At 40.2% G+C, this 22,533-nt stretch overlaps 1 protein-coding gene across 1 annotated transcript in view; it reads right to left on the bottom strand.

Moving 5' to 3' along the window:
- Nucleotides 1-22,533, bottom strand: part of PRKG2 (protein kinase cGMP-dependent 2) — a 103,342-nt gene that overhangs the window by 6,951 nt on the left and 73,858 nt on the right. The window contains exons 10-14 of the mRNA XM_044681611.1: nt 20,613-20,745; nt 19,748-19,884; nt 17,539-17,628; nt 13,228-13,369; nt 3,131-3,294 (exon numbers count right to left, since the gene is read on the bottom strand). Of these exons, the coding sequence (XP_044537546.1) occupies nt 3,131-3,294; nt 13,228-13,369; nt 17,539-17,628; nt 19,748-19,884; nt 20,613-20,745 (666 nt within the window). The remainder of the gene's footprint in view (nt 1-3,130; nt 3,295-13,227; nt 13,370-17,538; nt 17,629-19,747; nt 19,885-20,612; nt 20,746-22,533) is intronic.

Consider the following 22,533-nt stretch of genomic DNA (forward strand, 5'->3'; position numbering starts at 1 on the left):
GGTCACCGTGTTGTGGGGGGCTTCAGAGGAGCCCCCTTTTGCAAGGATTCAAGACACCGAAACTTAACTTAGAGCTAAAAAGAGAAATTTATGTTGAATCTGGCCAGGAGCACAGCCTAGGTGGAAGCCTGGCTCCTGGGGGGGGTAGCATAGCGGGTGAGCAGAGAGCTGCTCCCGAGAGAGACCCAAGAATAGGCGCTCAGGCACAGCGGGGGAGGGGCTTGGTCATCCCGCACGGGTCTGCCTGGAGACACTGGGGGGGAGGGGAGGGAGCGGATAGACAGACAGGCGTATCTCTACGTTCATCTCAGACCCTGAAGGCCGTCCTCTCAGGGTCTCAGCAGTCCCAAGGAACGTGCCTGCTAGCACTTTGGCCCAAATACTTCTATCATCAGCACGTTGTCCCGCGCCAGGGAGGACCCTGGAGGCAGGGAATGAGGAGGGAGGCAGGGAAGGGAGGCAGGAGCAGAAGAGGGCACGGATGGCTCCCAGGCTCCGAAGCGGGCTGTCTCCAAGGATGACGGCCCCCTTGTTAGACTTGAGCGCTTCGGGAAGAGGGGTGGGGTTTAGAAGGAAAGGTAGCAAGTTCCACTGTAGATAGGTCAGACGATTAAAAATGGCAGCGGGGTGGAGACGGTCTTCAGAGGAATGAAAGGAGGCAGAGGTTTTAGTACACTGAATGAATCTATGGCTTATAAGCCTGATCTTTGTGATCATTTCTTTGAACTATTTTTGGTGACAAACTCTCAATGGCTTGGAATTACCTCAGAATTCAATACAGTAAGATGTCATTGGAGCCCTGATTTCATTCCTGTTCCCTTATCTGGGAAGACAATTCAGTTCTTTTTTTTTTCCCCTCCTCTAAAACTTAAACTTAAACCCTCTAAAGCCAAATCCATCTGGAATTTGACCCTTGGGAATGACACAGCCAGGAGATAAAATAAAAGTATCTAGCATTTGTATAATACTTCATTTTTCAAAGCACTTTCATATCTTTTATGTCATTTGACCATTATTTAAAGAATTTGTAGACTATAGAGCTGGAAAGGGCCTCAGCAACTCACCCAACCACGCTCCCTCTCAACACAATACACGGGACAAACGGCCAAGCAGGGACAAATGGCCACGCAGCGTGTGCTTGAAGACATCCTCGGACAAACTTGAACCCTTCCTAAGTAGTGCATCCCTTGAGAACTAGATCTCTCAGTGAATTTTCCTGACATCAGCTGAATTCAGACCAAGCACCTGGGGCCTCACTCATGGGCTTCTCATGACAGCAGACACAGCTGATGGCAGCAACCAAGCCTCCCCTGGAAGCCTGGGGGGACAGAGTCTTTCCCAAATGCGCACAATGGCCTCCAGACCAACTGACCTTAGAGTACAGATCAGCTCACAAAGCACAGGTGTAGGGAACTCATCTTGCAATCCCTGACCTTGTTGGGCCTTAAATTCCTCTCTCTCCCCTCATGCAGCCAGTCTATATGAGTCTCCCTCCTTGGGTTGCTCCACTGGGCTCCCAGGGGCTGCATATTTCCATACCTTGACACTTGATTTCTTGGACTAGCTTTCTATGGAGTCCATTCTACTTTCTGCTGTTAGAGGTTAAGCTCCATGAAGCTAGTTGAAAGCCTCCCATGGTATTTAAATCTATCTAAGAGCAGTAGTATGGATTGTAGACCCCTGGAGGTCCCCTAAGACCTTTTTCACATAGTCAAAATAATTTTCATTAAAAAACTAAGATATCAATTGCTTATTAAAGTATTCCTCTCTTTTCTTTTTTATATATTTTTTTAATTTTAAATTTTGAATAATTTCCCGTAGTTACATGTTTCATGTTCTTTCCCTCTCCCCTAAAACTCCCTATTCCTTTCTTTTCTGATGATCAAGGTAAGGTCAGATTTTCTGCAAAGACTTCAACCAAAATAACAAATCGCTACAGATTGAAAGCAGAAACAAAATAAAGAATCCAGTCATCTTCTATTAATTCAGATATCAAAGAGTTTGCAAAAAATACAATGCCACTCTTTTAAATTTTTTTTTGTTTCAGAAAATATATTTTTCACATAAAAATATCATTTGATTAAAATAAGCAAAAAGGAGGACGAAGCAGAAACAATCTCAAACAAGAGAGCAGACAGCTGTGATTTTACTAATATTAACAAAAGGGATGAACCTGAAGCCGGGGTCAAAGCCCAGATGATATCCTGGCTCCCAGTCACACTTGATAGGAGCAGAAAGGGTGCCAAGGGCCTGGGACATTTTCCTCCCTATCTTTTGTCCCTCTCTCCAGTGGAAGAGATGGATACACAAGAAAATAAGCTCACTTTAAACTTCCTGCTTCCCTCTTTATCTTGAAAAGTGTTGACCTTTGTTCTAAATGTTTATGATGATTTTTTTTTAGGGCAAAGGTGTCATAAAGCTATTAATCATCATAGATCCAAAGGATAGCGAGGGTCTGTCTGTCATCTATCTAGCTATCTGTCACAATAGATCCATAAGACTTAAGATTATAAGATAATAAGATTAACATGGAGTACTGATAACCATATTAACATTCCTAGCTATATCCTAGATATATCCATAGATATCATGTCAATATATTGATAGAAATATCAATATTTATAGATAGATCTCTAACCATGAGTGTGTGTGTGTGAAACAGTGGGATTCCTCATCTAGGGAGGAGATATTTCTGCCTAATACATACATTAAAACAATTGAGAGGAGATTGGGGGACAGTGGTCTCACAAGGTCCACTCCAGACAAGTAACTTGGGACCAGGACCATCTTGGCTTTTACAAAGCCAATTTTGAAAGGCCCTTGAAGCACGTGAGCAAACCATTTTCCTCTCCCTTTCCTCGGGGACACTTGTTAGAAAAGAAAAAGTGCCCACCAGGGAGGGACGGAGAGTTGGCCTGGAAGTGGAGTGAGCTGCTCAGGAAGGCCTGCTGAGCCCAGGACGGGAAACGCACCCAGCATCCTCTAGGCAGAGCCTTGGCAGCAGAGTGCCTGGACGGCGGCACCCCCTGGTGGCTGAGACACAGAATTCCAAATAGTGACACTCCTCCATTGGCTGCAAGGCTATGAGAGAGAGCTTAGTTGTAAATGGACTGAATAAAATGGCACTTACTTGCCAGTCAGCAGTTCATAGACTAGAATTCCTAGTGACCAAAAATCCACACTGAAGTCATGCCCTTTGTTGAGAATGACTTCGGGAGCTACATACTCTGGGGTCCCGCAGAATGTCCATGTTTTCTGTCCAGATCCAATCTTCTTAGCAAATCCAAAATCAACCTGGCAAAGAATGGCAGGTCATTTTTTTCAGCATCTCTATAGCTTGGGCTTTTCTCTCTTCCTCAAGCCTGACAAGGTGGAGCTATTAGCCTTCCGGGGGACCTGAAGAAGCAAAAGTCTGGATCCGTCCCTTCCCCCTAGCGGAACCCTCTTTCTCTTGCTTTAATACTCCCACACTCACCACGGCCTCTTTCCTCCCTCCCAACCCCGATCTCCCTCAACACCTGTTTATAAACAAAAAGGGGTCCTAGGGAGATATAGAGATATAATGATGTTGAGTGTGTCTATCTGTATTCTCCTCAGCTGCAGATGATGGAGGAATACCATCTCCTATCACTCTTAACAGTTGTTATAATTTCCCTTTCTCTCTAACAGTTGCCCAGGGAGGACCCTCAAGAGGTTAGATAGACGGATAACCTTTCCAGGTCCAAGCTGGGGTTGGATAGATTAATATAGGACCTTTGATTTGCCTTGGATTACATTTCGTATCTGACTGCGTTTGACTGCCTACCCAAGGGTCGTGATATAAGGACCACTCAGGAAGGTACTTATTGAACTCTCTTTATCTTAAATCAGGGAAAGGATAAACAGAACAAGGATTGGAGATTGGAAACTCTATCAACCTATTATCTATAACTAGTTGACAATCAGGACTAGAGGCTATTGATCTAGTAAAAGCTGGAGCTTTATTCTCTACTACCCCTCTGGCCCAGCCTGGCCACAGCCAAGCCAGAGAATAGGGAAGCTATTGATGCAGCTGTGTTGGTGATCTTATTCTCTCAGCTCTCTCACTACCAGTGTTGGTCATGCACTAGTTCTCACAGTCTTTCAGGAAATGTTCAGATTCTTCCTACTCTCTTCTTCATAGACCTCCCTGCCTCCCTTCACTACCCACTCAGAGATTTCTCAGTCCAGAGACCTCCAGAGCCCAGAGAGACTTCCTCAAAGTGGCTGTCAGGGGTATTTATATCGTGAGGCCAACTGACGTTTGCCCCTGGCTCACGGCAACTGGGAACATTCCGTGTCTTCCAACTGCCTTCCCTGTCATTCAAGGTGGCATCCATCACTTCCCAGATTATGAATATAGCACCCCCTGCCTCCCCAGAGCCATACGCCTGTGTCCCCCTGTTCTCACACAGGGAGAACTAAGCCAGTCCCGCAGAAATCCTGCCTTGGTCCTGCTTCTAGAGCTGGCTTTCTGGAACCATGAAGGAGGTGAGAGCGTCACTAAACTACTGAATAATCAGAATGTTCTGATGGCTGATTTCCTTGGAAAGAGGAGCTCCTAGTGAGGAAAGTCCATTTAGTATAAGCTAAAACACAGGAAATGTTACTATGTGATATCTAAGTCCAAGTGGCTATGCCAGGATCGCTGGGCACAGTTCTATTTCGGTCTGACACCCCTGGTCTAGGGCTCCCCGTCACTCCCTGCACAAGGCCTGGAAGAAGTCAAAGTTTCCCTTCCTTCTCTGTCCTCGCCTCCACAGGTACCTGGGTAAGTTACATCTGGGCTTCCCAAAACATCTATTTAAAGGCACTTGATTTCTTGCTAATATTGCAATGGTCTTAACCAGTGATTCCCAAAGTGGGCACCAGCACCTCCTGGTAGGTGCTGCAGTGATCCAGGGGGCAGTGATGGCCACAGGTGCATTTATCTTTCCTATTAATTGCTATTAAAATTTTAGAAAATTTATTTCCAGGGGGCTAAGTAATATTTTTTCTGGAAAGAGGGTGGTAGGCCAAAAAAGTTTGGGAACCACTGGTCTTAACCAAAAATAACTAAAAGAATGCAGATTTTAAATTTAGCAGCTAGCCTCCAATTGAGTAGCCAAACACATCTTTTTTTTTTTAAGAAGGAAAAGAAAGAGAATAAAAGAGAAAGGAAAGGAAATGGGAGGGGAAAAGAAGGTATCATTCCTCATTCTACTACAGAGAAAGGCAGCCAAGTGGTGCGATCAACAGGGTACTCTGGCCCTGGAAGCAGGAAGACTAAGTTCAAATTTAGACTCAGACACTTTCTAGAGGTGTGACTCTGAGCATGTCACTTAAACACTGCCTGCCTCAGTTTCTTCATCTGTAAAATGAAGATAATCATAGCACCAGTTTCTCAGGGTTGCTGTGAGGATTAAAAGACGTACTATCTGTAAGTGCTTAGCACGGTGCCCAACATATAGAAAGCTTTAGCAGCCCATCATTTCTTTTATCTGATTCTTAAATGTCAAGAACTCAGGGCTCTTCACCATCCATACTGCCCTCCAGTAGACACTTTCCTACGTGGCACCCATTACTGAAAACCATACTATCAAGTCAAGAAAATAGCAGAGCCATCACCAGCTTCCTCCTAGATGCCTTTTTAAAAGGACAGCTAGCTTATATAAAGCACTTATCATTTGATCCTCACAACAGTCCTGGAAAGAAGATTCTATTATTAACCCCACTTTATAGATGAGGAAATTGAAGCAAACAGAAATGAAATTACTTGCCCAGAGTCGCACAGCAAGAAATGTCTGAGGCTAAATCTGAACTCAGGCCTTTCTGTACTACCAATTTTCCCCTAAACCTAAGATAGCATGAGTTTTCTTGGATTCCGCATCATGCTGTTGAGTCATAGTGAGCTTGCAATTCATTCCAAGATCTTTATTTGAAAAGAACAATTGGATCGCCCATGGTATACTTGTGAAATTGATTTTTTGAACCCAAGTAAAAGTTTTTACATTTTCCCTATTATATCTCAGTTTATTAATATTCAGATTAATATGCCACCCTATGAACATCTTTTTGAGTTATGATTCTATCATTATTATTAGCTATCCTTTCCAGTCTTGTGTCATCAGCATATTTGATAATCATGTGTGCATTACCTAAATCCCTGATAAAATACAAAGAGCACAGGGCCAAGCAAGGATCACTGCAGCATTCCACTAGAGGCTCCTTCCAAGACGGCATGATTAAGCCATTAATAATTACTTTTGGATTTGGTGATATAATATTCTGACCCCACCCGTACTAAAATCTAATCCACTTTCTCCATCTTTTATGCAGGTGGAGTTCTGTGGAGACCGTGTAAGAGTATTTTAAATGTACAGGCTCAGGTTGCTCAAGAAGATAAATTTCACCCAAAGGTGTCAGGCTGAGCCAAAGAATTCTAATAAATCCCCAGAAAGAAGCCCCTCATATCATAAACACCTCTGATACAAGAGTTGCCTAAAAGTCAGGGGAAATTTCTCTCACCATATAGAGCAAATTAACACAACATAATTTGAAGTGAGATTCTTTCGCCCACATGGGATTACTCACTAAGACTATATTGTACATTTATGAGACTGTCAAGGATATTAAGAGATAATTTTGAAATGAGCTGAGTTCTATATACAGAACAAGGGAATTGGTGCATGGAACTTTGTATGCCTGGAGTTTAATGGACAAGGAAGCAATGTTTAGTTTTATTTTTATGTCTAGATAAATGAAAATGTAATCTTATGCTTGAAATTGCTTTTTTACTCATTTGCTCATTGCATTTAAGTTCTCTCCATTTATGGAAGAAAGGAAGGCCATTAATGTGTTTACCAAAGATGCCAGAGAAGTACGTTTTAGTGGAAACAACTGATTCCGAGTAGTCTTTGTCTTGGAGGACAGGGAGCAATATAATCTGGCCACTATGAACGGGAATGTTTATTGCTAGGAAACCTCCAAAGTTCACTTGGCAACATTTAGTTTACTACTTTTCATTCCAAAGGTGGTGAGCGAATTCTTTAGCAGAAAAAAAACACCTCTCATCCTATGGAACAAAATTGTACATACTTGCAATATCTTTCTGGAGGAGTTGGCTTTGCATTTGCTCATCTCTACACTCAATTTCTACCAAGATGGGAATCTCCAGGAATAAGATGGTAAAAACTTGACAAAAGTGGTAACTGTCAACTCACAAAAAAAAATAATTAAGGTAAAACACTTAGATTTCAAGAATCATTTCAAAGCAACAATGAAGGCCTCACCATCTGGAAAGGGCAAAGCTCTCTGGTGCTAAGGTCTGCAGGAGGGAGAGGCATGTCTGAATTTTCTAGGACTGGGTCACAAATAGATGCCTTGAGTCATACCATGGACCTCTAGACTTCATAAAATGGGGGGGGGGGGAAGGCATAATCAGTCCAGTTCAAAGTGGGAAACAAAGAATTTTTAAAACTATTCGTATAGCATCTTTTACCCAATTTATTTTAACCAGGTCAAGATGTGGTTAATCCTCCTTTCTTAATTCTTATATCTAAAAGTTCATGTGTGGAAAAGGGGTAAGAGAATGTATAGTAAATGAGAGAAAAGACCAAGATATGACTCTGAAAAAGATAAGGAGAGCTAGGTGACGCTGGCTCTTGGAGTCAGGAACACTCATCTTCCTGAGTTCAAATCCAGCCTCAGACATTTACTAGATGCATGACCTTAGCCAAGTCACTAAACCCAACTTGTCCCAGTTTTTTTCATTTGTAAAAGGAGCCGGAAAGGGAAATGGCAAACCACTCCAGCTGGCATCTTTTATGAGAAGACCCCAAATTGGGACATAAAGAATTAGACATGAAAGAAATGACTGGACAACAACATGATAAAGATGGAAAATCAAATGAAATGTTTTGTAGCAGAAAACAGCTTTTCTGTAGGTTAATGGTGATTCGCTTACACCCTAAAGAGAGGGAATGTACAGGTGAGATTCATTCCAAGAACACTGAAAGACTTCTAGGTTAACCACTGAGAAAGAGCAGTGAAATACAAAAATAAACAATATTATTATTAGTTATTTGACACGTATAGTAGATATCGGTTCACGAAGTTCAAGGGTAGCTTCAGAGGCAGCTCTGAAGCATGGTGGGATGGAGTCGGGAAGACCTGAGTTCAAATCTAATCTCAGACACTTAGTAGCTGTGTGACCCTGGACAAGTCACTTCGCCTCTATTTGACTCTGTTTCCCTAAATACAAGATGGAGATCATAGTAGCACCTCCCTCCCAGGGTGGTTGTGAGGATCAAATAAGATAATATTTGTAAAACGCACTTAGCCCAGTGCGTGGCACATAGTATGAGTCATTTAAATGCATATTCTTGTCCTATTGTGAGGTTTCTTTTTACTAACTGAAAGTTGTAAGCTCTTAATATTGTCCTTTAAAAAAAAACAACCCTTATCTCCCATCTTGGAATCAGCACTGTAGGTACCAAGGCAGGAGAGCGGTAAGGACTAGGCAATTGGGGTTGAGTGACTTGCCCAGGGTCACACAGCTAGAAGCATCTGAGACCAGATCTGAACCCAGGACGTCCAGAGCTGACTCTGTCCACCTTGCCACCTCGCTGCCTCTCTTAATATTCTTTTAACCAGCAAATTTTGGTTTCTGGAAGAACCTTCCAAATATAGATATGCATTTCTGTCTACTATTGTAGTCACTTGGTTTCTCCAATACCTATGGAAAAGAAATCTAAATGGGGAAACTGGGAGGCTCAGTGGATTGAGAGCCAGGCCTAGAGATGGGAGGTCCTGGGTTCAAATCCGAATTGAGACACTTCCTGGCTGTGTGACCCTGGGAAAGTCACTTAACCCCCATTGCCTAGCTCTTCCACTCTTCCATCTTGGAGCCAATATGCAGTATGGATTGCAAGACGGAAAGTAAGGGATTAAAAAATGCAATATTCTAGCTGTTTAATTCTCTTATGAAATAATTTATTTGGTTAACCTTTGCTTCTTACCTCGCTGGTCACTCTCCTTTGCAGGGTCCCCATTTCTCCCCCTCCCCCCTTGCAGAGCCGCACTGTGGGCACGTCTCTGGGTCTGCTATGGCGTCCCTCATCTCTGCTGAGCTCCGTACCCCGTCCCTGGGGGGCAGCTCCCAATCTGTGTGACCAGAACAGAACTCCCTCCTGTCCCCCGAGCTCTCCATCCTTCTCAGCTGACCCGATATTATAATGTAGGAGCTCCCCTCAGATCTTGGCTGGCACCCTGCTATATCCAGGGTCCCTTCTTCCTCCTTGTCCCCATCCCAGCTGCTGTGCCGTGGGCCCTTCCGTGGCTCCCAGGGCTACTGTGACATCCTCTCCGCTTGCTCTCCTGTATCCAGCCTCTCTTTTCCACTCTCCTCTCCACACAGCTGTCAGCTTGATAGTCCTAAGCTATGGGCCTCACCATGTTACTCTCCTTCTCCAGAACCACCGAGGCCTCCCTAGTGCCTCTGAGACAAAATACGGGCTCCTGTTTAGCACAGCAGCCCAGTGCTGGCCTTTCTTTCCAGGGCAAGGGCACGCTATCCCCCCCGAAGGCACTCCCACTCAGTCCGGCAGGAGTATGGCTTCCTCATTGGGCCCTGCACTTCCAATCTTTGATCCTGAATAATTCTTTTTGATAATAAGTTGCAGTCTAATCATTTCAACCTTTGCCCTTTGAGTGACCCACACTTTTAAATTTTTTTCAGAGACTGTGGTATCACTTAACTCGATGTCAGATAGCCTCTAGTAGAATATTGGAATGTTTTCAACCTTTACCTTCTGCCTCAGAATCAATAGTGTATATTGGTTCCAAAGAAGAAAAATGGTAAAGGCTTAGCTATGGGGATTAAGTGACTTGCCCACGGTCACACATATAGGAAATGTCTGAGGACAGATTTGAACCCAGGATCTCCTATCTGTAGACCTGGCTCCCTATCCATTGAGCCACTGAGCTGCTCCAAAAATATTGGTATTTCTTAAATGAGTTATTGTTTGACGGAGAATTCCAGAGTCATTAAAAAGTAAGAAATGATTTTGTAGAGTAGACAGAGTCCTGAACTTAGTGTTAGGAAGACTCGGGCCCAGAACTGGCTCAGGCTCTTACTGCATGACCCCAGCTGAATCATTTAACCTCTGTTTGCTTCCATTTCATTATGGACAAAATGGGGGTAACAACAGTCATACCTTCCTAGGTTACTCTAAGAGTCACATGAGACCATGCAGGCAAAGTGCTTTGCCAACCTTAGCCACTGTCTCTATGCAACAGCTAGGATTAAAAGCCCTTTCCTGGCGGTGGTCTAGTCTGCTATTTCCCCGTTCAGTTCTGGGTTCAGCTCTCTGATAGACCAGCTTGTCTCAAGGATTCCTGTCTGTCACGGTCTGAAAAAGAAGCAGACTTGCTATTTTTTATTTTTATTCCTCATTATCCACTTGCAATGTCCTTGTTGCAGTGTGAGTGTTTTGGGGTTCCCAGGGGGGAATCCTACCTCCATTTGGACCCTGCACCCTCCAGACGGTGCTAAGCACTCCATGAGCACCAACCTCCGGCCTTTACGCTACTTCTGATCACAATAACCAGAACTGAACAAATGAATCTCTGTGGCTCTATCTTTTAAGAAGTTGTGAATGAAACCAGCTGGGACTCACCTTGTTTCTCTCTCTTCCTAACTCCTGTGTACTTGGTTAGAATAGGGCTTGGGTGTGGAAGCTAAATGTGGACGTTAAAAGGACATGAAAATGACTATTTTCTGCAACATGTAAATGAGAAAAAATTCTCTTCAACTACTATGATTAATAGTCACTCTATCTCCATAATTAAGAGTTCTACTATGAAAAATCTCTTTCAAGGAATGAATGCCACTGAAAAAGCCTGATTTAATGAGTGTATGGCGACTACTACTGATCCAACAAGAGGCCCCCAGTTTCTCCTCATCCATTTTCATTCAGCAATGACCAGCACTTTAGCTCCTCTGATAGGGTACAAAACCTTCTTCAATTTGGGAACACAGGACCCCAATGAACCCTAGTATTTGTTCTTTTTAAAACTCTTGCCTTCTGCCTTAGAATTGTATCAATTTGGGATCCTAATGCATTATTAGTGGAGTTGCAAACTGATCCAACCATGTTGGAGGGCAATTTGGAGCTATGCCGAAAGGGCTATAAAACTGTGCAGATCCTTTGATCTGGTAACACCACTACTGGGTCTGTATCCCAAAGATATAATAAAAAAGGGGAGAGGGCCTACTTGTACAAAAATATTTATAGCTGCTCTTTTGGTGGTGGCAAAGAATTGGAAATTGAGGGGATATCCATCAATTGGGGAATGGCTGAACAAATTGTAGTACATGTTGGTGATGGAATACTATTGTGCTATAAGAAATGATAAGCAAGAGGATTTCAGAAAAAGCTGGAAAGATCTACATGAACTGATGTGGAGTGAAATAAGCAGAACTAGAAGAACTCTTTACACAGTAACATCATATTGGATGATGATTATCTGTGAAAATTCAGCTACTCTCAGCAATGCACTGATCTGGGACAATCCCGAAAGACTTATGACAGGGAATGCTGTCCATCAGTGTATCTTTGGTTTTATTATGGGGTTTTGGTTATGCTCTTACAACAATGACCAATATGGAAGTGTGTTTTTCGTGACCATAAAAAAATTTTTAAGAGAAAAAAAATTGTATCAGGCAGATAAGCAGATGATGTTAAGTGACTTGAAGTGTCTGAGACTAAATGTGAACCCAGGTCCTCCTGACTCCTGAAGAGCAAGTGAGGTTAGGTGGCTTGCCCAGGGTCACTCAGTTAGGAAGCATCTGAGGCCAGATATGAACCCAGGTGCTCCTGACTCTAGGCTTGGCTCTTTATTTATTGTGCTACCTACCTGCCCCTAACCTCTAGACATATGTATGATCTGTGTGACCTGGGGCTAGTCACTTGATGTCTCTCAGTCTTCAATAAAATGAAAATAATAATAGCAAATACCTCCCAAGAAGGTAGTAAGGATAAAATATGATAAGAATTTATTTGTAAATTACTAAAAAAAAATTTAAGTGCTATAGAAGTGCTAGCTATTCTAATCCCAAAGTTAAAATGAAGACATGGACTCCAATGCCAGCTATTCAATCCCATTCAAACAGACCATGTCAAATAACTAATAATACTCCCAGCTCCATACCTTTATTCAAGATACTCTTGCTTCTTAGAGTTGCCTTGGGCTTCTCCATCTCCAGCAATCTATGCCCATTATTTCCTTGAATACCTTGCTCAAAGGTGGTTTTTCCAAAACTTCTTTCCCAATTTCTCCCATCCTATACTTACTATTCCCTTCCTTTACATTCTCTTGGCATTAGGATAATGTTATAAGCTCAATTAACTGCCTAAAAGAATCACTTTTCTTCTTTAAATTTCTTACACTTTTTTAAATGTTTCTTTTTATGTTTTTCCTTGTCTCCTCAATTAAATTATGAACTTCACGAAAACAGGAATAAAATCATAGAATGCCAGAGGTGAAAAGTAAAACTTGAATACCAGGAGGGCTAAGCTAGTTAATAGTCTAGCCAGAACTTAAAGCAGGTCTCCCAGGGGCTAAACTCTTTCCACTTTTTTCACACACTCCTTCCTTTATCATTTTTTCTGGCATCAACTGTGCTAACTATAATGATGTTTATGTAACAGGCTTTCATCAAATATTATACACATTTAATTTTAATTCCAAAATGTTTTAAAACATTTTACATAAACTCTTTTTAAAAAATTTTTAATTTTTTAAACCCTTACCTTCTGTCTTAGAGTCAATACTGTGTATTGGGGCCAAGGCAGAAAAGTGGTAAGGGTAGGCAATGGGGGTCAAGTGACTTGCCCAGGGTCACACAGCTGAGAAGTATCTGAGGTCACATTTGAACCCAGGATCTTCTGTCCCTAGGCCTGGCTCTCAATCCACTGAGCTACCCAGCTGCCCCCTACATAAACTCTTTATAAAGTTACCCTCATAATCTGAATTCAACCATAAAATTTCCAAGTAAAAACAATATTAATCATGTTTTGGGTGTTTAATTGAATAGTTGGGGGGAGGGCCAAAAGGGCATCATAAATAGATCAACTGTAACAAATTGAAGAGGATATTACCAATCACAAATCATCTTTGCATTAAGAAAATTCTGTAATAAATCACTTGCCACTGTAATAATCTTACCAGTTTAAGATATCCTTCGGCGTCTAGAATTAAATTCTCTGGCTTTAAATCCCTGTAGATAATGCCCAAGCGATGCAAGTAATCAAATGCTTCTGTCACACAGGCAACACAGAACTTAGAAGTGGGCTCATCAAAGCTGCCCCTGAAATCAAAATTATTTTTACAGTTGATACTTTCTGTGTTCTTCAAGAGATAAACAATCAACCAATTTGAGAAAAAACAATTCTTAAAAGAAGAATTGCAAACTACTAACAATCATAAAAAATGATACGAACCAAAAAACAACCCTGAGATTTTACCTCATTACCAGCAAGTTGACAGAGATGACAAAAAAAGAAGGTAATATTAAATGTTGGAAGGTTTTTAAAAAGACAGTAAAAGGGAGCAGCTGGGTAGCTCAGTGGATTGAGAGCCAGGCCTAGAGACAGGAGGTCCTAGGTTCAAATCTGGCCTCAGACACTTCCCAGCTGTGTGACCCTGGGCAAGTCACTTGACCCCCATTGCCTACCCTTACCACTCTTCCACCTATGAGCCAATACACAGAAGTTAAGGGTTTAAAAAAAAATAAAAAAAGACAGTAAAAACACTAGTGGTAAAAGTGTAAACTGATTTTGGACAGTAATTTGAAATTATGCTAAAAAAAAGGGATGAGTATCACGTATATCCTCCAAGAAGGTTAAAGGCAGAAAGAGTATTGCCAAATACCCTGGAATATCAATAGTAGGACTTGTTGTGGTAGCAAGGAACCAGAAACTAATCCTCTGTCACACATAAAGATGTTTCCATCACCCACAAATGATTCACTTTCATGTTTGTGAACTTTTTCATAACAAAGCTTCCATGAATATTTTCATATATACACAGCTTTTTACCTTCTCAATTTACCTTCTCAATTATGCCCTTAAGACCTAACCCTATTAATGGGATCTCTAGGTCAGTGAGCACGAACAGCTTTTAGCTCTTAATGTATATTTTTATCTTGTTTTCTTAAAAAAAAAAATTCACAGCTGCTCCACCAATGTAATATTAGGCCTGCTTCTCGATTTTCCTATCAACATTTAATCTGATCACTTTAATCCATCTGGTTCTCAGTTAACATATATTACCAGGACTATATTTTGCTAGATTGGTCCTTAGGCAGCAGACACAACTTGTGGCCAGGACCATACTCTTTCCAAAACAAGTCTTTCCAGCTTGGTCATACCTAGTGAAACTTTTGTTCTAGAGCCACAGCCCTCCAGGGATGCAAGATTATCTCCACAGAATTATGAATGTTAAAGTAAGACTTTTGCAGAATATTTGTGCTCTCTGAGCCATTGCTGTCCCACCATTAACTATGTATGGATTATGTGTATGTTCAGACTGAGATCTACCACGAACCTTGGTGCGGGTGTTTGGGAGTTCTCCAGATAGCTATCTTATTTTCACTTACCTAAGGTTCTATATATATTGGTTGTTCTGAGAGGGCCACATTCATGAATTCTGAAATTTCTGTATCTGAACATACCTCATGCCAGCCCCTGCTTTAATTTCAAACATGGACTTCCTAAAATGTGGCAATGATACTCCATTAAGTCTATAAAAACTTTAACATTTTTGGTACTAAGTGCATTGATACATTTAAATTCTTCCTCCTAATTTCTGATGATTTTGTATACTAAGTTAATCAGTCAAGAAACAGCTATTAAGTAGTTACTAGATGCCAGGTACTGTGCGTTAATACCAGTATATCACTTCCGGCCTGTGTCTTTGCATATATAGACCTAGGCTGCTGCTGTAATAACTCCCTATCTCTGATTCTGGTATCTTTCATTTTTTGAAAATAAATTATTATTGCTATCCTTTGGTTTTTTTATATATATCACCAGAATTATTCCCAATATCTCTCACTCATCTCAGAAACCCATTCTATACAACAAATAATATTTTTAAGAGAAAAAGAAAAAAAGAAAAAATTAGAAAAACAGATCTGGATCAGAGAGGGGAATATACAATTTATTATACTCAGGGGTCTTCCACCTCTCCAAAGGAGGAGGGTAGGATTGTCTTAGCATGTCTTTTCTTTAAAAAGTTTGTTCTTTGGAACTTTGCATTGGTTATTTTGGATTACTCTGTGGTTGTTACTAAGACATCTTGAATTGGACATCTAGTGGACATCTTAAATTCAACATGACCAAAATGGAATTCATTATCTTTTCCCCTAAACCTTGTTCCCCTCTAACCTTCCCTATTACAGCAGAAGACAACACCAAGTTCCTAGTCCCTTAGGCACACAAGCTAGGGATCTTGAACTCTTCACTATCTCTTACCCCCAGCATCCATGCTACTGCCAAGGCCTGTTGATTTTATGTATGTAGAACATCTCCACATAGGGAATAGGGCCCTTCTCTCCTCCCACATTGCCCCTACTCTAACGCAGAACCTCGATACCTCAAGACTGTTCCTCCTCCAATCCATCCTGCAGCAACCAAAGTGAATTTTCCTAAAGTTAGGTATGATCATGTCACCCACCTCTTCAATAAGTTCCAGTTGCTTCCCTTTATTTGGCATTCACATTGGAAAGGCTTCCTGCCTTTCCAGCCTTCTTATACTTTATTCCCTACCATATACTCTTTGATGCCATGACACTGGCCTCCTGGCTGTTGACTCCATCTCTCCTCTTCATATATTTTCTCTGATTGTTCCCTAACCTGCAATGCTCTCCTTCCTCATCTCTGCCTTTATATCTTGTTTTAAAACTTGTTTTCCCCCTATGACCAATTCTCCTACAGATCTCATCAGCTTCCATGTATTTAATTACCATTTCCATGCTGATGATTCTCAAATCCACCTAACCTGTCCCATCTCTTTGATGGCCTCCAATCTCACATGTCCAACTACCTTTCAGACATCTAGAATTGGTTTTCCAATAGACATCTTGAACTCAGCATGGGCAAAAAAGACTCATTATCTTTCCCCAGGCCCTCAGACTCACAACTAGGAGTCATCCTGGAATTCTTTTTATTTGTTGTTATTAAAAGTTGTTGATTTACTTTTTTAATACAAGAACTTTTAAAGTTAAAATAAAGGATTTGAAAAAACCATGGTAATCAATATATGCAAACTTTTTTTTCTTGAAGACTGTGGCTTTCTTTTCCTCTCATTTCTTCAGCTTTCCAAATTTGTTATTTTAATTTTATAATTTTCTCCTTATGAATTTATTTTTTCAAATTTTGAATATTTTCCCATAGTTACATGTTTTATGTTCTTTTCCTTTCCCCCAAACCCCTCCTGCCCCCCCTTAGCCTATCCTGGAATTATTACTCTCCCTCACTCCCCCCAAATCCCTGTCCATTTCATCTTTCACCATGTCCCCCTTTCTCTCCTCCATCACGGCCAGCTCTCTGGTGCAGGCTTTTATCACTCCTTTCCTTGATGACTGCCACAACGCCTGGTGAGTCTGCTTGCCTTTCTTTTCCCACTCCACTGGAATCCTCTCTTCAGGAACTAAAGGGATCAGTTCCGAGTACGTCATGGCCACCTTGACCCAATACCTTCCAGTGGCTCTCTACTGTCTCTAGGATCAAATACAAAATCCTCTTTTTGGCTTTTAAAGCCCTTTACAAGCTAACCCCCTTTCCATTTTCTTCCACCTTACTCCCCCCACCCCATACTCTGATCCAGTAACACTGGCCTCCTGGATGTTCCACCAACAAGACCTTCCATCTCTGGACTCCAGACATTCTCTCTGGCTGCCCCCCCCCCACACCTGGACTCTTAAGCTCAAAACTACTAAACTAACCTACTGCTAAAAATTCATACTAAACAAACTACTGAAAAAAATCCTTAGCTTCCTTAAGTCCTAACTGAAATCTTATCTTTTATAAAAAGCTTTTCCCAGTCCCTCTTAATTCCAGTGCCTTTCCTCTATTTGTAATTTTCTATCTATCCTGTTTATAGCTTATTTGTACATATTTGTTTGCTGTCTCCTCTATTAGACTATGAACTTCATGAGTGCAGGGAGTATTACCTCTTTTTGTATACACAGCACTTATTACAGAGCCCATCGCATAGTAGGTGCTTAATAAATACTGACTGATTTTGAATACAACTAATTGAAATAATTCATGCTGGGGATCTTTCTTTTTACTTTTTAAAAAACTGCTTCTCGCTTTTCCTAATCTCTTTCTATATACTTTCCTCCCCTTTTATATTTTTTTCCATTTCCATTGTGCTTAATATCATAATTGTCTGGCGAACAGATACCTACCTATCTACATCTACATATGTATAAATGGCTATAGATTTAGATAATTAAAACTTTATTATTACCTGTCCCTTAGGATACTCCACAGTTCTCCACCTAAGCAGGCCTCCAAGAGCATATACACATATTTTCTGTCCTTGAAAGTACGATAAAACCTGCGAAAATAGCCAATATAATCATGAACATAAGTTTGGAAATATCTAACCTTAAAACTATATCATCAGTTACATTTCCAGGTACTAGCACTGATAGCATCTTGATATAGCAATAAAGATAAATGGAATATTCCCAGTGAATCTAGGTCCATATCAATATCATGTCTCTGCAGATGATTCAAGACCTCTAAAACCTCAACCAATCCTCTACCTGTACTTTTCCAGTATATATTTCTACCCATGTGTCCCAGAGATATCTCAAAATTGCAAAGTCCAAAGATGAACTCATCATCTTCCTTCTTCAAATTGTCACTTTTCAGTTCTGTTGAAGATATCATCAGCCTCCCCAAACTGAAACCTCAGAGTAATTTCTGACTCTTATTTCCATTTTTAGTAAGTTGTTGAGTTATATTGATCCTACATCCATAACGTCTCTTTTATCTGCACTCCTCCTTCACTCAAACACTCATTTAGACCTTTTCTTCTTTCTGTTACAGTCTCACAACTGGTCTCCCTTCTTCTGGTCTTTCCCCTAGCTATCCTTCACAGAGATGTCAAACAAGGTGGTTGTTAGAATAAAATGAGGTAATATTTCAAACATACTTTGAAAAACCTAAAATGCTACATAGATGCTAGATACTATTATTATCCTTCTATGCCCTTAACTTCCCTAAGGTTTAGGAACTATTATGCTTTTCATACTAAGCATGCTGACTGACATACAGTTTGTGCTTAATAAATATTTATTAAATTGAATTGGGCGGGAAGCATTCCAGATATCCCTAAATAGAATATATGAAGTTGATTTTCTAAGAAAGCTCAAATGTTCCCACAATGAAAATGCTATATTTGTTACTCTGAAATATAGAGAAAGGCTCTATTTTCTAAAGATTTTGTTTGTTATTCAGAAAATGTGGTTACTATTTAGGGGGTAAGGATTTATTATAGGATAAGTTAGATTAGATTAGAACACCCACTTCACATTATCACTTCACATAATAATAAATAGTTTGGTCCTAAGTAAGTGTAATAGGTGAGAGAATTTAATTTCTAAATTTAAGGTAGAGGTGAGCCCATTTCCACCCAATAAGAATAGCTAAAATGAAAGGGGAGGATGGATGTAGTTTTCTTTACACAGTTCCAAATAGAGTACCTGTTCTTTCTTTGTAATCTAGCTTCCAACCCCACCATGTGAATCAAACAACTTTCTTCAAGGTTATCAACAATCTCTTAACTATTACATCCAATGGCCTCTTCTTAATTCTCTATAGTTTCTGGTACTGCCCACCTCCACCCCTTTTCCCTTGACTTTCATAATACTGCTCTTTCTTTTTTTCTACTCCTACTTAACCAAGTTGTTCTTCATTCTCTTCATTCTAGAGCAGCATCCTTCTGCTCACTAAAGGTGGGTTCCCCCAGTGCCTTGTCCTGGGGCTCTCTTCTCTTCTCTCTTTCTACTGCTCTCCTTAGTGATCTCACCATTTCTTATGATTCAGTCATCTCTGTGTGGGTGATTCTCAAATCTATATGTCTATATCTACCTAGATATAGATATATAACTATAGTGATAGATAGATAGATAGATAGATAGATAGATAGATAGATGGAAAGATAGATAGATAGATAGAGAGATAGAGAGATAGAGATAGATAGACAGACAGACAGATAGATAGATAGATAGACAGACAGATAGAAACCTAGAGATGCTGTAATAATCTCAAGTGAAACATCAAAGTAGAACTCATTGTAAATCCCCCAAAGCCATGCCTCTGAATTTCCGTTTTTGTTAATGGCACTACCAATCCTTCCTGTAACCACTGTTTGAGTGTAACTCCTTTTATTTCCCCCAAAATCTAGTTAGTTGGTAAATCCATATCTTAACTACCTCTCTCCTCTTCTTCCTACTCATACTGTAACTTACATAGTTGAGGTTCTCTGGGTTTCTGTTATAGTTGTCTAACTGATCTTGCTTCCCTCAATTCTGCAATCCATCTTACCCCACTCAGTCATCAAATTGATAATCCTAAAACTGATCTTTTCCTGTCCCCTGCCTCCTGCTTTAGCCATTGAAAATAAAGGTCTAAAGAAAAATGCTTTGAAATTCCTAATATTTACTTACTTAACAATAAATGGAGAGCACATTTCTTCCAGAATCTTCTTTTCTGAATAGATATGTTCCTGTTGCTTAGTATCAACAATGTGCTTCTTCCTTATACACTTCATAGCAAAGGCCACATTCTCATTTTTCACTTTAACCTAGGGAAGAAAAAAAATTAAAATCCCTCAATTTTATAATAATAAATAGGAAAAATTAGTGATATATAGTAAGAGAAAAATCTATTTCAGATTAATTTCTTTATTGAAGTAAAATCACATATGAGTTTATGAAACTCTTAAGTATTTGGCATATGGATTTCCCCCTTACTGCTTGTAAAATTAGGTTTTATTGATCTTTGTCTCTGAAATTTCTATATAAAAGTAAGAAATAACCCTGGATTAATGTATAGCCTAGAAGAGAACAACAAATGGTAAAGGAACTTTAGATGTCACCTGGGAACTGGAGGAAGAAAAGACTTGGGGAATGATAAGCATTTTCCAGTAGCTGAAAGACTGACATGTGAAAGGATGTATATTTAGGTTCAATGTAACCTAAGGAAGCAACTAATTCACTCAATAGAGGCTTTCCAAAAAAGGTTGTAAAATAGTTTATTCTTAAGGCAGAGGTTGGACAACAATGACTGTGAAGTCTCTTCCAGCTCAGATTCCATGATTCTCTGAAACCTCTTCTTGACCTGATTGTGTGACATAAGAACTTTGAACCAAATGAAAAAAGAATTATTTCAACTGCAAAGGCTTAGAGCTTCAAACCAAAATACTAACTCAATCTAAATGCTTATTTTCAGAATTTCCTTTTAGAGCAAAATTTAAGTGGTTGCAAGCTATATGACTGAAAGCACATGTCTGTGACAGGCTGAGAGACTCACACTTGGGCTATATGTGATGGACAAATTAGAAGTGCAGAAGTGTTGAATGTTACCAGCCAGCACAATTGATGCTGAATCACTACCCAGGGGGGAGACAATCACTTTCCGGTGGCCAAATCTGTTCTTTTTATAGCTTAGATAAAATAATACTGCAATCGTGATAAATCACTCTAAAATCTGATATAAGGCAACATTCTAAAAATAATTCTTTGAAATAAGAAACAGAATGTTTGCCAGCTGAATAGAGTTGAAATCCTAAATAGTGTGAGAGCTACTAGCCAGGGTTTTTACTAGTATTCTTCCATAACTGTTAGAACCATGGGTTGCAGCAGATGGTAAATGTCAGCCTCACCTTACTGGACACTATTGAGAAAACTTTAGAAAATGGTTCAATGACAACATCATGAAGGGTTTTGTCATTTTAAAGTCATCTGACCGTCAGTTCCACACTTCAGTATCCTTAGAAAACTCAACCTGGCCATATCACTCACTGCTGGATCCTCACACAACTGTAATAAAAAGCAGAGAGGTATTGCGATTGAAAAATCAACTGACTAGCTGTGTGACCCTAGACAAGTCACTTAATCCCCATTGCCTAGCTCTTACCACTCTTCTGCTTAGATTCTAAGACAGAAGGTAAAAGTTTTAAAAAAATCAACTGAAATTAAACTCTAAACTTCCTGTTTTCATCTTAATATGACAAATACTATCACTGTTCATCAAGCTACATAACTATGGCTAAAATTATAGTTCTCATTTGTACCATAAGATTTTAGATACCCCAGAAACTGGGAAGAAAAGAAAGAAGGAAGGAAGGAAGGAAGGAAGGAAGGAAGGAAGGAAGGAAGGAAGGAAGGAAGGAAGGAAGGAACCCATATTAGATATACGAGATTTTATATACATATATATATGTGTGTGTGTGATATTATGTAATATGTATGTGTTCATTACTACACTACAAAATAAGCTCCTTATTAAATCTAGGAATAATAAAGTGTTCCCTAAAGTCCACATATTCAACTCCTCTGTGACTTTAGGGAATTTATTTTAAATGAAAATTTATGAATTCAATCATAATTACTCCCAGTCCACAGTTAGGAAAATTCCTAACAGGGAAGAGGCTGGGCTTTTTATAACTAAAGTTTACATTTATAGCTATTTGTAGTTAACCCCTAGCCTCTCTGTGGTTGAAGCAAAATTTAGGTTACTGGAAATGTTTGGGTAGTAAAACAGTAGATTATATTATAGTGTCTGGATAAACAGACATTGGAAAGGAAAACTGAGAAAGGAGCAGATTTTTCTTGAACCTGCCCTCAGTCCTGGAATAGGTCAGTGCCTTGGTGGCATCAGCCACAATCTTTTGCTCTGAGATGCCTGTGGAGATGATGTTCCTCCTCAATCTCTCCCTTCTTTGCCACAGCCCAGTTCTACCTTCCCTTTCTCCTTTGGCTGGTTGCCCTGGGGCTGCTGGTTCTTGGCTCTGCTCTGTAGCTCCCCTCCTTTCTCTCTACTTTCATCCCTCAGAATTTCTATTTGTTTCTGAAATAACTCATCCCATTTATATATATATATATTCAGTAGGACATGACCATGTAGCAGCTTTGGCTTTGGAGGACTAAGTGACAAAAACTATCCATACCGATGATACACTAAAGTAATTCTCTAAAGATATCTCAGGTGTGAGAAGAACAACAAAATTTCTGAACCTAGTAAGCCCAGACCCCATCAGTATATAAGTGGATTGTTAGCTTTGATTTTAACTAACTCCAATCTATTTAATTACTAGAATACTACAAACTATAGACTGGTATTCAATGCACATATACACTTTGAACCATTCAGGAAGGAAGGAAGGGAGGAAAGAAGAGAGGAAGGAAGGAAGGAAGGAAGGAAGGAAGGAAGGAAGGAAGGAAGGAAGGAA

This window comes from Gracilinanus agilis, chromosome 6, assembly GCF_016433145.1.
Source record: "Gracilinanus agilis isolate LMUSP501 chromosome 6, AgileGrace, whole genome shotgun sequence".
NCBI classification, from domain to species: Eukaryota; Metazoa; Chordata; class Mammalia; order Didelphimorphia; family Didelphidae; genus Gracilinanus; species Gracilinanus agilis.